Source organism: Saimiri boliviensis, chromosome X (assembly GCF_048565385.1).
Source record: "Saimiri boliviensis isolate mSaiBol1 chromosome X, mSaiBol1.pri, whole genome shotgun sequence".
Classification (NCBI taxonomy): Eukaryota; Metazoa; Chordata; class Mammalia; order Primates; family Cebidae; genus Saimiri; species Saimiri boliviensis.
In genome coordinates, this window is record NC_133470.1 from 88,456,357 (window position 1) to 88,470,710 (window position 14,354).

At 52.4% G+C, this 14,354-nt stretch overlaps 1 protein-coding gene across 1 annotated transcript; it reads left to right on the top strand.

The window, feature by feature from the left end:
- Window positions 1-842: 842 nt before the first annotated feature.
- On the top strand, window positions 843-13,332 carry LOC120361840 (uncharacterized). Its single transcript, XM_074391401.1, has 6 exons — window positions 843-1,297; window positions 2,693-2,745; window positions 5,757-5,839; window positions 7,317-7,386; window positions 7,593-7,792; window positions 8,002-13,332. Exons 1-6 carry the CDS (start codon window positions 1,168-1,170, stop codon window positions 8,081-8,083), a joined length of 618 nt encoding a protein of 205 aa, XP_074247502.1. The 5' UTR covers window positions 843-1,167; the 3' UTR covers window positions 8,084-13,332.
- Window positions 13,333-14,354: the final 1,022 nt, after the last annotated feature.

Genomic DNA, 14,354 nt, shown 5'->3' on the forward strand with positions numbered 1-14,354 from the left:
AGGAGGAGGGTGGGGCTGAAAGAAACCGCTGGGGAGGGGCTGGGGCGGGCCTTTGGAAGCAGAGGCGGGAGAAGCAGGGCGGGGCTTGGGGTGGGGAGGGGCGGGGCTCAGAGAAACCGCTGGGGAGGGGTTGGGGGTGGGGTTTTCGCAGCACCCACAGGAGAAGCGAGGCGGGGCTTGGGTAGGGGCGTGGCTCGGGGGGGCGGGGCTGAGAAACTGCTGGGGAGGGGACTGGGGGCGGAGCCTTGGAAGGAGCCCCCGGAGAGGCAGGGCGGAGCTGGGGATGGGGCGGGGCGAGAGTAACCCTGGGGGTGGGGCATTGGACGCAGCCGCAGAGGCAGGGCGGTGCTTTGGGAGGGGAGGGGCTGAGAGAAACCGCTGGGTAGGGGGCTGAGGGCGGGGCTTTGGAAACCCACAGAGAAGCAGTGTGGGGCTGGGGGGAGAGGCGGGAATCCGGGCGGTGCTGAGAAATGGCTGGGGAGGGAATGGGGGCGGGGCTTTGGAAGTAGCCGCGGGAGGAGCAGGGTGGGGCTAGGGGAGAGGTGGGGCGGGGCTGCGAGAAACCGCTGGGGAGGGGGCTGGGGGCGGGGTCTCGCAAGCGGCCGCGGGAGGAGTAGGGCGGGGCTGTGGGGGAGAGACATCTCTGGGGCGGGGCTGGAGCGGGGCTTTTGAAGCAGCCTTGAGAGGGACGGGGCGGAGCCGAGAGAGACCCCCTGGGGAGGTCCGGGGGGCGGGGCTTTGGAATCCGTGGCGGGAGAAGCAGGTCGAAGCTGTGGAAGAGCTGAGCGAGAAGCAGCTGCGGGAGCACCCCGCGGATTCCTGAGAACCAGCCTGGGGTGCGAGGACTGGGGAGGTGCAGGGGGGTGTCATGAGAAAGCGCTGCAGGAGGGCCTGGTGCATAGCTCAGCTGCCCGGTGGAGCTGAGGGAAAGCCTGGAGGTTCCAGAGGAGGAGCAGGGCGGGGCTGTGCAAAGCGCTGTGGGAGATGGGGCGGGGCTGCGGGAATGAGCTGGGAAAGGAGGAGCCAAGCTAGAGCAAGGCTGGGGTGTGAGCAGGGTTGGGGAGGAGCTAGTGCAGAGCTGGAGGAAAGCTGAAAGATGCTGGGGTGGGCAGAGGGGTAGGAGAACCAGGAAGGGGCCAGAGGAGTTGGAGCTGGGCGTGGAGATGCATGGGGAGTAGGATGGGGCTGTGGGAAAAAGCTGGGAGAAAGAAGCTGAGGGTGGAGCTGCAGCGGGAACTGTGTCAGAGATTCTGGAGGAGCCACCTGCAGGAGGAGGACGTAGCTGTGGGCAGAACTGGTTAGTGCTGGGAGGAGGAGGAGTTGGGGGCGAAGCTGCGGGAGAAGGAGCTAGGAGTTGGAACAGCTGGGGTGGAGCTGCGGGAGAAGCAGCCTGGGCGGAGTTGCAGGAGGAAGAGCTGATGGTGGAGATGCTGGTGGAGCACAGCAGAACTGGGGTGAAGCTGTGGGAGAAGGCAGGCTGTGCCGCTTGAGGAGCAGGATGGAGCTGGAGGATGGAGCTGGAGGACGGAGCTGAGGCACTTCTGTGCTGCACCCTTAGGCAAGAGTCTAAACTTGCCCCCAGCGACCTAACTGCACCCTCAGAGTCTCCCTCCATAGGGCATGGAAGCAGCAAGAAGGGCGGGAACACTTGTCTGGGGTCCCCGCAGTGGTAGGCTGAGTCTTGCAGGGCTGAGCCCCCCAGGCCAGCTTTCCTGTGTCCTAGCAACTCTGTCAGTGCTTGCCAATGGGGTCTGGAGGGATTGTCTTTTTAACGCCTCTTGCGGGTGTTGAGAAACATCCCCACTCTTAATGTCCTGCCGCTCCTCCGACCTAAGTCGCCCAACACTCAGCCCAACTTCCCTGGCGAACTTGCTTCTCAAACTGTCTTTTCCATCTCAGTCAGGGCTCAGGTTCCGCAGCGCCGGCATGCTGTGCTCCTTTGTCCCTCCGCTTACCCAGTCCCCCACGTGGACTTCATAACCAAGTTCCAGGTCCGTGCCTCTGAAGTGCCCGATGAGACCAAACTGCTCCTCTTCCTGCATCCCCGCTGCTACTTCCTGAGTTCAGGCCTCATGGTCTGGAGCCTGCACTATTCCATGAGCCTCCTGACCAACCTGGAGGCCGCTGTCTTTCCTCCCTTGGGTCTGTCCTCCACACTCTTTCAGTTTAGTTTCTAAGTCACAAATCTGTCCCTAGCAATCCTCTACTGAAACCCCTGCCAGGCCTTCTCAGGTTGAAGTCCTAACAGCTCAGGGAGTCGGCCCAGCTCTCTCCACCCTTAAGCCGAACACTCCCTGGCTTCACGCTGTGCAGTTTAGTCACAGGTCGCCATCAGCCTGCTGCCCCAGGTCTCCCTGCTTTGCAGCGGCGGTTCCCATGGCCTTGTCCTGGTGCAATCCTGGCCTCCTTCAAGGCACGACTTCAATGTCACCGTCACGGTCCCACCGCAGTGTTAGGGACTTTTGTCTCCAGTTCTAATAGCATTTTTAACCTCCTCCCTCCCCACCCCACATTAGGCTCTTGGAACCCAGGGTGGTAATTGCGCTGTAAGAGTCTGTGGGTGCCGCATGTTCTCTGAGTTCCTTGAAGGCAAGGATGGTGTTTTACTTATTGCTGAAACTGGGTGCCCAGGACACAGCATCTGCTTAGTGAGTGTTGAATCAGCAAAGGGCTGCTTTCTCGTCTTTTCTAGTGAGATGCACCTACTTCTCCTTGGAGAAACTTGAGGAAGCAGGAATGCTGGAGGTGAGGAGGAGAGGGTCCCCCTTTATGGGATGTAAGCCTCAGGGCGGCAAGGGACCTTCAGATCACCAGTTCCAATTCCCATCCGTGCTAGCATCCCCTCCTGGGCTCCTTCCCCCCCAGAATGGTTGCTGGCTTCTACCAGACACCCCGGAACCTGCTGGGAGTGGTTTCACACCATGAGTGAGGATCCCCGGGATGGTGGGTTGCCGCTCTTCCTCCCGTGGCCTCTTGTTTGAAGAACTAGAACTCACCTAATGAGCTGGATACTCACATGTGGCTGCTAGCAGGGAAGCCCGTGGTGGCTACATAAGGGCTCCGTTTTCCAACTCTCCCAGCTGCTCCACTCTCCTGGGTGTGCTGGGCAGTGGGGTTAGTGCGCACATTAGTGCACATTCTCCCTGGGTAGTAGCAAACAGCAGAGGTATGGTCTGTGGTCAGATGAGGAGAAGTCAAAGGAAAGCAGCTGCAGCGGTGAGTGGGCCTAGGAAGAATGGCATCACCAGGTCAGGTAGGGATGAGGGTGGTGTTCGGCTACCCCTGAGAAAGGGACCAGATGGCACCTGAGTCTTGATTTTCATTCTCAAGAGCAAGTCGGCACCAAACCCGAAAATGCTCTGATTTCTGACCTCACTCCTCCCATTTACGATGTCCTGGCAGGAACAAGACTTTCTCTTCCCTCTCTGTTCGTCTCTCAGCAGGTCAGGCCAGCCTTCACCTCCCCAGACCCGTCCTGCTCCTGCCTTCCCCTGTGGGGCCCTCGGAGGGGTCCTCCGGAGCCCCAGGCAGGCAACTGCGGGCATGGGGGGCCTTCTCGGGTTCCTTGCTGTGCTCCCATGAAACCGCTGTGCCTGGCTGCACCCCACTAGCACACACTCAGCTGACCTCATCTCCTGGGGCCAGGAGTGTTTCTCCTCCTCAAGGTCTGCTTTCTTCTTCAGGCCTTGCTTGCATCCCCATCGTGCCACACATCGTGTCTCTTCTAGGAAGTCCTTGTGTTTTCCAAAGATCTTGCTTTGCAGCTGATGGCACCCCATGCCAGCCCCCCACCCTAGGCTACTGCCGCCTTCCTGAAACCACAGCCCCCTCTCAGAGTCTTTCTCCCCTCTCATCCCTGGGAGCCCCCTGCAGAGCTCCCTGTCCATCTCGCTGGCCTTCTGAGCCTTGCCTCTGCCTTTCTTACTCCGCTCCTTGCCTCACCCCGCCCCGCCTCTCCTCTCCACCGTTGTGGCAGGCTAGCCTCCCTGGCTACAGCTGTCCCTTGGGAATGTGCTGTCCCCTTCCCTCTCTGTGCTCAGCATCCCTGGCTGTTCAGTCCATCTCTTCCATCCATGGGCTTCCCTAGGGAAGCATTATTTTTTTCTCAGCATGATTTCTATGCGACTTTTCCCATTTTCTGAGCCTGTCACCCCGTTCCTCTTCCCTTGCCTCCCTGCTGACACTTTCCAGAGGGCAGCCACCCTCTCCTCACTGTGCTGCTTTGACTCTGAGGCCCAGGAGGAAGTCACCCTCCTCCCAAGAGGGTTCGTGTGTGATCCTGCCTAGGGTTACGGGGCACGGCCAGTCCGGGACCACTTTGACCCTAATTCCTGGTTTCCCTTCAGATGCTTCTTGGTCAGCCTGCTTTCCTCATCTAGGAAATGGCTTTTACCCATTTTTCTATTGAGTGACTTGCCTCGTTGGTATGGAGCTGTAGGAGCTCTTTCTGAATGCTGCTGTAGGGCTGTGGAGGCCCCACAGGGTCGTGGGGTGTCCCTTATGCTGTGTTGACGTGCAGGATCAGAGAAGTAAAGAGACAGGGCATTGAAGAACTGGCGAAGAGCATCTGGACTCGGGGGGCCATGCCACCTGTGAGCAGAGATCAGCGACAGCCCCCAAATGCCCAAGAGCATCTGTATTTATTAGGTAGAAGCAGGGGGCAGGGTCGTGCGTGAGGTCATCATCTATAGGCTTAGTAATAGGGCATACATAATCACGTGAGTCACAAGCAAGGGGGGCCACCCCATTATGTCACCTGGGCAGAGAGGTGGGCCGTGCGCAGCAGGGGGCCGTGCCGTGCATAGTAGTAGAGGGTCGTGTGCAGAAAAGGGGTCCACCCGCATTAGGTCACCGAGGCAAGGAGGTGGGCTGTGTGCAACAGGTGTCATGCACCACACTTCTTATCTGGGGGCTGGAGACTTCAAAGGATTTCGAATAGAAGGATGCTGTAAGCTTAATGCAATGGGAACTGACAGACTTGTGCTCTTCTCTTAAGATATTTATGGAAGGCTGATTTGAGCTAGCACAGAAGTAAGAAAAGACTGACAGGGTATACAGCTGCCGTGACTGGTCACACCAGAGGGGTTCTACTCCCTCGGTTACTTCCAGGATCTCAGGCCTGAGGCCTACTTTCCACAGGAACTGGATGCAAGGTACTACAACTCCTTTTTCAGGAGGAGAGGCTCTTGCTCCAAGCCTGCCATACGGCATACGCCCTTTCAGGCAGGGATGCCACCGCCTGGATCTTTGGTTCTTGTCCTGGTCTGGCTGTTTTCCCATGTACTGCTTCTGTTCTGTGACTGCTCTAGGCATTCCTCCTCCAATAAACTGCTATGTGGTTATATAGAAGGATTATATACATCAGCACTAAATGTGTCAGTACAGCTCCGACTACAATATCTATGTGATTATGTAGAAAGATTACATAGAACTAAGTATGCCAGATATAAGTATTAAGTGTGATTATATAAACTAGATATATGTAAGCAGCAAGTTATACTTCAAGCACTAATTCTTCTCTGCCTCCTTTTTTCCTCCTCCGTCTCTCTTCCTCTTCCTTCATATATTTTGTGAACTAATATATGATTATATATGAAGGATTATATAAAGGAAACAGCTGAGCAATAGCACTATAAACTAAGATATTCTTCAGGCACTAGTTGTGCCTGGGGTCTGAACAGTTCTCCTTCCTCGGTGCCCATGGGGAGTGTGACCCACATTCTGCTTCTCGCCTCATGTTGGTTTTTGTATTGCAGAGACCTCGTCGGCTCAGAGGCTTGTTCCTCTGCCTCTTTGCAGGGCTATTTTGGACTCAGTATTCACCTAAGCCTTCCAAATTGTAAGTAACCCCAGAGGTCATGGAGTGTCCCGTGGCCCCTCCGTCTGGAGGCTGTGACCCCTCCCCAAGGAGGAGGCCCTCACATGCATCCAGCACCCCGCCCATTAGATCAGAGAGGGCTCCCTTCTTTGCCTTCTTGCACCCATCTGTCCACCTTTTAGTTTTCCTTTTCTCCCCTGGACTCACACAGGGTCGCAGGAACATGGTGTATAGCAGGAGGAGAGAGGTAAAGTGGAGGATTAGGAGCTGGAGGGGGAAAAGAGGAGGAGGAGGGGGAAGAGACGGAGCCAGTTAGAGGAGGGGAGGAGGAGGAGGAGAGGAGGAGATGAGACCGAGGAGAAGAGGTGAAGGAAGAGAGGAGCATGCAGACAAGAGGAGAGGAGGAGATGGAAAAGAGGAGGAGGAGCAGCGAAGGAGGAAGAAGAGGAAGAGGACTAGAAGAACAAGTGAGGAGGAGCGGGGAGTAGGGGGAGAAGGAGGAGAGGGGAAGGAAAAGGCGAAGGAGGGGCAGATCTGGAGGAGAGGAGGCGGGGGAGAGGAGGAGATGAGAAGGAGGAGGAGAAAATGAGAGGAGAGGGATGGGGGAGGAGGAAGAGAGAAGAACAGAAGGAGGAGAGGAGGAGGAGGTGGAGGTAGGAGGATGGAGAGGAAGGGAGAAGGAGGGGAATACCAGGATGAGGGAGGAAAGGAGGAGAGGTGTAGGAGGAAGAGGAGCAGAGGAGAGGAGGACGGGAGGAAGAGGAAGAGAGATGGAGGAGGAAAAACGGAGGCAGAGAAAAGGAGAAAGAGAAGAGGAGGAGGTGGCAGAAAGGAGGACCAGGAGAGGAGGAAGAGAGGAGAATGAGAAGCAGAGGAGAGGAGAGGAGGAGGACGAGGAGTGGATAAGAGGGGCAGAGGAAAAGGAGGAGGAGGGGAGGAGGTGGGGAGGAGTGGAGAAGAGAGGAGGGGAACAGAGTTGGAGGAGGTAGAAGAGAGAGGGAGAGGAGAAGGAGGAAAGGAGGAGAGAAGGAAATGAGGAGAAAAGTAGGAGGGAGAAGAGAGAAGAGGAGAGGATGAGGAGGAGGGGAGGAGAAGGAGAGCCCGAGGCGGGGAGGAGGAGGAGGAAGAAAGGAAGACAGGAGGTGGAGAGGAGGAAGAGAGAATTAGGAGGGGAGGAAGACGGGAGGAGAGGAGGTGAGGAGGAGGAAGAGGAGGAGGCTACAGCAGCCTTATCAGGCTCCAGTTCTTGGTGCACCCTGTTCTGCGAGACACTCTCCTGTGGTCCGCGCTGGCCTGCAGGGGATCCCCATGCTGAACCTCTGAGAGATGCTGGCACCCTCTCTCCAGCACATTCCCGATGCCCTTGCTGAAGCATGTGTCCTCAGGGCCTTCTCCTGAAACATGATCCTCCGGGGTGTCTTCTGGCCTCACCTCTTCTGTCCAGGTCCAGCAAGCTCACGTTGCTCAGCCTTTGAATCCCTTTCTTCACCATCTGCAGTGACAATCCGGGCCTTTCACCGTCACTCAGGCATGGACCATCGCTGTTGCCCATCCCATGCCATCAACAGGTTTGTCCCATCCCTTCGGCTCCCTGCCGGGGCATTGGGTTGTGTTTAGCAGCAGAGTGTCTCCAAGTCCCTGACCTAGTCTTCATTTTCAGCCCCCACGGGTTGAGCTGCATCCGGGTCCTATCCCGCAGGGACACCCCCGGCCGCTGCAGGTGCGTGCTGATCCTGCAGCTCCTCAGGGGTGTCATCCCTTTCCCCCTTACCAGGCCCGGCACATCCTGCCCGCGCGGCACTGTGCTGCAGCTTCCCTCTGGTCACGGCGTCCCTGTGGTCATGGCAACTTCCCTCTGGTCTGGCCGTCGGCTCACCAATTCCTCCAGCTTCCATGGGACTCTCCGGGTGTTAGCACTGCAAGTTCCTCAGCAGACTGGGATGGTCGGTCACCTACCTGGCAGCCAGTGATAAGGTGAGGGCCACCCCTGGGAGGGAGGACACCTGTGGGGAACATTCTTGTGTGATTTATTTCTCCTTCCGGGTAGGGTGCCTGCACTGGCTCTTGCTGGGCTGATGCTGCAGACTCAGAAGTTTCAAGGGCATCTGGGGAGATTAGATATTCAGAGATCTTCTCCTAGATGTCCCTGTTCCATGTATCAGGGACGCAGCTTTCCCCAACAGGGCCTGCGTCGTTGGCATGACAGACCTGCCTTGGTTGAGTGTTCAGTTGTCTTTGGAGTTCAGCCACCTTAGCAAGTCCTGAGTTTGTTCTTCAGATTTTGCTGCTCGCCCATTGCCTGGATCGGGGGCTACTTTGTAAACCACCAGGAAGACTCCAGTGCTTCTGATTAATTTTTAGACGTTTGTTAACTGCCCTTGGCCTCTCATTAACCCCGTGTGGGTCATCAAGGCAACGTAGTCACTACCATCCACTCCCTGAGTTTCCATTTCCAGACGTCCGCCCTGCCTGGGTCTCCTCACCTGCCAGGAACTTCCTCTTCACAAGCTGCCCATCCCATCAAAAGTTCTCTAACACCAAAGATCTAGCAACTAGGCTGCCATTTTGTGCCTGGAGCCACCTGCGTGCCACCTGTGCCCAAAGATGGGAACCTCGTTGCCTGCTGGGCAGTTGCAGGGTGGTCCTGTACCAAGACTCCATCTTATGACTTGCTGTCTTGGACCACTCTGGAATCCACTGTCTCAGATTGGGTCCCCCAGGAAGCAGACCGTGTGAGGGAGTTGGCAGGGCCAGAGGTTTACCAGGGCTAACTTGCACTCAGGAAAGGGACAGGGAGGAAGCAGGGCTGGAGAGCAGGTTGGACCAGACGTGACAGTCTCAAGCAGCCCAACAGGGAGGTGTGGAGCAAGGGTTGCCCATTAGAGGGGCCTGCATTGGGCATGGGTGGTGGTGTCCACATGGTACCTGGCACACAGCAGGCCGTGCAATCCATCTTAACTGACTGGATGAATTAATGCCAAGGCAAGGCGCCCTGGAGAGCGGGTATGTGCTGAGCAGCACAGGGAAGGGCCCAGCATCTGTCTTTGCACAGCCAGAACTGTGCTGTGCCCTGCAACAGGCCACCCGAGAGCTGCTTTGAGCTTGTGTGTGCATTAGACGACTCTCAGGGGCACGAAGGTTTGCTGGCAGGGCGCCTCGTGACCTGTTGGTATTGTGTGAGCACAGCCTGGCAGGAGAGGGCAGATTTCGGCACAAAGTATCATGTCAAAAAGCAGATCGAAGCCCAGCCCCCTCCTGGAAGAGGCTCCTTGAGGGTAGGTGCACACTCATGCCTTTGTTACTTGTAAGGGGGCATCTGACAGGCAGAAGGAATTAGGTGAATGGGAAGAGGGAGGGACTGCTCACTCCGGGCAAGGGTCTGGGGGAGGCTTCTCAGAGGAGGGGGTGTTTGAGCGGGGTCTTGAAGGTCGAAAGGGTTTTGTTAGGTGGAAAATGGGGGAGGGACAGCCTGTAAGAGTTAGGTACATTCAGGGAGCCCAGAGGTTTGTGGCTGGACCAGACCCATTTGTAGACTGAAGTCGTGGGAGAAGAGGCTGGGAAACTAGGTTGGGTCCAACTCCTAAAGGCCCACGGAAGGAGTGTGGGCTGCACACTGGGTGCAGCAGGTGAGTGTCCTCACTTGCGTTGCACTGTCAGCATTTTAAAAAGGCAAACCGTGGTTCTCTTACAGAGAAGAATTCATTGATTCGCTCATGAGGCCAGTAAGTCATCTGATATACCTTCATGTACTTCTGATGGGGCAGGAGTGTTTGTAGACAACAGGCACACAAATATAAGATTCAGCCCAGTGCACCTCAGGAGCAGCCTTCCATGGATCAGTGGCTGGTACCAGCGTGCTCCTGTCCTTGCCGATCTGAACATATGAGTAGTAACCTTAAGCAGTCTCCTGACTTGTCTCAGTCTCCCGACTTGTGATAACGTTTCCGATTCTTGTTCCTGACTGTAGAATGAAGTTTGGAGAGATGTCATTAGGTCTCTACGTTCTGAGGATTACTGTGGTGTAGGTAGAGGGAGAGAAGCGTGTTGGGGCCAGATGTTCCCATGCTTCTACCAGAAACTTGATTTGCCCAGTGTACCACCCTCACTTGGTGGGCGTGAGCAGAATGATCTGCCACTGACAACCCAGAGAAAGAAGATACAGCACAGGCTTGCCGTGGTGGGCTCTTGGATGCTCTGAGCTGCAACAGCATCCAGGGCCAGGTGGTACTTGGTAGGGCCGACCCCTCACCCGCTGTTTCTGATCATACTGCCTTTGAAAGAGGAAGGTGGGTGATAAAGACAAGATGATGAGATAGGGTGGCCTCACACCCAACTGGAACATTTGCAAATGATACTTGGCGAAAGCTTTAGGAAAGAGGCCACTTCATTTATGACACTAGCTAATGTTTTACCTTAGTCATATGTTGCTTGATTCCTCAGTTTGCTATCTGCTGGCTGACCCATACAACTTTACTTTTAATTAAAGGTGGGCTGTGATCAGAGTCATGATCTGTGAGTGGCTTCCATGGCAGAAAGTTCTATGCAGTTCTTGGGGGATGTAAGTAGGAGGTGCTAAAACTAATATGTCCATATATTATAAACTGTTTTCTCTCTTCTTTCCCTCCTCTAACCATTCCTGCCTTCTTCATCTTTCTAACTTTCCTGAGGCATTTTACATCAGATTTCAGATATAGAACAACGGATGTTAAAACAAACCCAAATTCCTAATGCTTGTTATCATGAAAACATGGCAACACAGTTCACATTTTCTTTTGAAATGGCCTATATGGGTCAGCGCAGGCATTAACATAGGAGCTCATTGTTTGCATCCTCTGGGTCCTTGTAGTTCATATGCTGGGCCAATGTATAGAGGCACACAGAAGGGCTGAGAATGTGGCCATGAGGTATGTAACAACAAGGCCCAAAGCCTGGGCTTTGGTGTCTAGCAGACCTGGGTTTGAATGTCAACTCTTTGTCTTCCTATGTGACCTTGTCAGTTACTCGTCTCTCTGTGTCTCTCCTCTCCTATAAACCAGGAGGCACAAATGCCACTCATGTCACAGGGCTGTTGCTGGCACACACCCTTGCACCTTGTGCTCTCTCTCTAGGATTCAGTTTCTCAATTTGGCTTCTACATTTACAGGTTGGAGATTATTCCAGAAACACAGATGAAAGATTTTTTTGGGGGGGAAGTTTCTCAGCTTTGCAAATTTCAGAGATTTCCAGCAGTGTTTGATGCGACGTTCCAGCACTGTTCCAGACTGCGATATGATCTTGGCAAAATCTCGTATACTCTTTGAAGGATCTCAGTTATCCTATCTCGGATATGAATTGGTTAGTCTGGAACATGGTTTGGGAACCTATGAGGACAGAGAATGTCATTTTGGAGGGATAATTTCACAGGATGTAAGAGTATGAGTTGAAAGTTGGCTTTTTTTTTTTTTTTTTTTTTTTTTTTTTTTTTTTTTTTTTTTTGAGACAGAGTCTCACTCTGTGGCCCAGGCTTGAGTTCAGTAGGGCAATCTCGGCTTACTACAACCTTCGCCTCCTGGTTTCAAGCATTTGTCCTGCCTCAGCCTCCCAAGTAGCTAGGCTTACAGATGTGTGCCACCATGCACGGCTCATTTTTGTGTTTTTAGTGGAGATGGGGTTTCACCATGTTGGGCAGGCTGCTCTTGAACTCCTGACATCAGGTGATCTGCCCCCCACGGCCTCCCAAAGTGCTGGGATTACAGGTATGAGCCACCACACCCGGCTGAAAGCTATTTTCTTTAAGCCCTTGAAAAAAGTTGTGCCGCTTCCTTTTGGTATCCATGGTTTCTGATGAGCAATCCCCTTTTTGGAATTGTTTTGTCCATATAGGTAAGGTGTCACTTCTCTCTCATTGCTTCCAAAATTTTATTATTATTATTATTATTATTATTATTGTCATTATTCTTTTAAAGACAAGATCTCACTTCATTGCTCAGGCTACAGAGCAGTGTTGCAATTATAGCTCAGTATAACCTTGAACTTCTGGGCTCAAGCAATCCCCCTGCCTCAGTCTCCCAGGTAGTTAGGACTACAGGTATGAACTGCCATGCCTTGCTATTTTTGTTTGTTTTTATTTAATAGTTCTCAAAACTTTAACTCAAATGTTTTCATGTAGATTTCTTTGGATTTATTCTGTTTGGGGTTTGTTCAGTTTCTGAAGTCTGTAGGCTATATCTTTTGTTAACTTTGGGAAATTTTCAGCCATTATTTCTTTGAATGATTTTTCAGTCTCATGCTTTTTTTCATCTCCTGTGGAACCCTTATGACACAGATGTGAGATCTTTGTTCATAGTCCCGCAGGTCCCCAAATCTCAGTCCATTTTGTTTTCCCATGTTTTTTCTATTCATTTTTCAGATTGGGAAATTTATGTTCTATCTTCAAGTTGACTGGTTCTTTACTCTGTTCTGTCTATTCAGGCGTGATTCCTTTATAGCATTTTAAAAATTTTAGTTATGGTATTTTTCAGTTCCAGAATTTCCATTTGGTTCTTCATTATGTCTTCTATTTTTTTCTTTTTTGGCTGAGACTTTCTATTTTTAATTTGTTTCAAATGTGTTCTTCATTGCTCAATGAAGCATTTATATAATGGTTGTTTTCAATTTGTTTTGCAGATAATTCTGACATGTTTGTCATCAGTGTTGATATCTATTGATTGTATGGTGTTATTCCATTTGAGATCTTCCTGGTCCTGGGTATGATGTGTGACTTTAGATTAAAATCTAGACATTTTCATTTTATGTTACTAGGCTTGAGGTATTATTTAAACTTTGTTTTAGCTGGCATCCTCTGACATTACTCCAGCAGAAGAAAGGGGAGGATTGTGCTACATTACTGCATGGTGAGTGTGGTAGTAGTATACATTTCCCACATGGCCTCCATTGATCCCTGAAATGGGTGGTGGGGGGCCCTTGTTTCTTCTGGGCAGGAGTGGACTTTTTAGATCTGATCTTGGGCCATACTAATACCTCTGTGGCTGGGATGGTTTGATATTTTTCAGCACTGTATCCACCATTACCTGCAGGGACACCTTGGGGGATGGGAACTTGCTATTGCCTGGCAGGGATGAAAGTGCCAGCTCCCTAATTGGCCACCTCCAACAGCACCAAGGTAGACAGGAGGGATGTTACAGGTTAGCAAGGATGTTACACTGAGCCCCCTAGTTGGCCTTTACTGGCATGTATAGAAGTGGGGATCAAACTACATTTCTGTGGTTTAGAGTAAAGCAGTTTACTGTCTAAAAGTTTCCTATCTTGCTAAGTTACAACTTTCCTGGTCCTCTGGCTCTGGTCCTTCTTTCTTCCCTCCCTTCCTTCCCCCCTTTCCTCCCTCTTTTCCTTCATTCCTTCTTTCTTCTTTTTTCTGTGCCTGCTGACATTTCTGGATCCCAGCTTCTTCAGTTCCATGCCTGATATATATGGGCAAAGAAAGAAAAAAAGAAAAAGAGAGGGAGACAAAAAGAGAGAAAGGGAAGAAGGGAAAAGGAGAGGAGAGAAGAAAGAAAGAGAGAAAGAGAGAAGGAAAGGGAGGGAGGAAGAGAAAAGGAGAGGAGGGGGAAGAGAAAAGGAGAGGAGAGGGAAAGAGACAAAGAAGGGAAGGGAGGAAGGGAAAAAGAGGAGAGGGAAAGAGACAGGGAGAGAGAGAAAGGGAAGAACAGAGGAAGGGCAGAAGGAGAGGAGCCGGGAGGGAAAGAGTGAGAGAGAGAGGGGAAGGGATGAAGGGGAAAGGAGAGGAGGGGAAAGGGAAACAGAGTGTGTGTGTGTGTATGTCCCCCAATGTGATACAATGGGAGAATACAACAGCCTATGTAGTACACGTGTCAAAAATGTTTACCCTGAATGCAGTCATATGGGAGGAATCCAGGCTGTGGGACGCTGTATAAGACACCTGGCTTGGATACTTATAAAAAGATGAGGTCAGGGAGATAATGGAGCCAGAACACGGAAGGCCACTGTGACGACTTCTACCCAGACCGAGAAAGAAACATAAGAGGCTCCGGTGCCGGGCTGTGACATGACTTGACTTGGGTTTTAATGGGATCACTGTGGCTGCTCTGAGGTGGAAAACCTAAAGGGGATCGAGGGCACAAGCAAGCAGACCATTTAGCAAGCTGTTACAGTACGTCAGCACAAGATGGCGGCAGTCTGGACCAAGGCGGTGGCAGGGGAAGTGGTGGGAAGTGGTACACACAGAGTCTGAATGGAGTCACTGGCTTGCTCACAGACTGACTATTGCGTACGGAGTAAGAGAAAAACAGGGTTTGAGATGATTCCAGGATATTGTTGGCATGAGTCACAAGTCCCATTTCTTGAGGACAAGAAGAGTGTTGAGGGAAAGGCTGAAGATGCAAGATGTGAAGTGTAGCTCTGGACATGTTAGACTGGCCAAGCGGGAAAGGCTGTTGGAAACAAAAGTCTGAAGTTCAGGGAAAAGATACAGGCTAGAGATAAAATTTGGAAATAAACCGAAAGGCAGTACAGTTACACAACTTTCTAAATTGCTGAA

Coding starts and splice junctions, on each gene's coding strand:
- LOC120361840 (XM_074391401.1), top strand. CDS start 1,168: ATGGGGAGTAGGATGGGGCTGTGGGAAAAAGCTGGGAGAAAGAAGCTG. Junction 1,298..2,692: donor CGTAGCTGTGGGCAGAACTG/GTTAGTGCTGGG, acceptor CGTCTTTTCTAG/TGAGATGCACCTACTTCTCC. Junction 2,746..5,756: donor AGGAAGCAGGAATGCTGGAG/GTGAGGAGGAGA, acceptor TTTGTATTGCAG/AGACCTCGTCGGCTCAGAGG.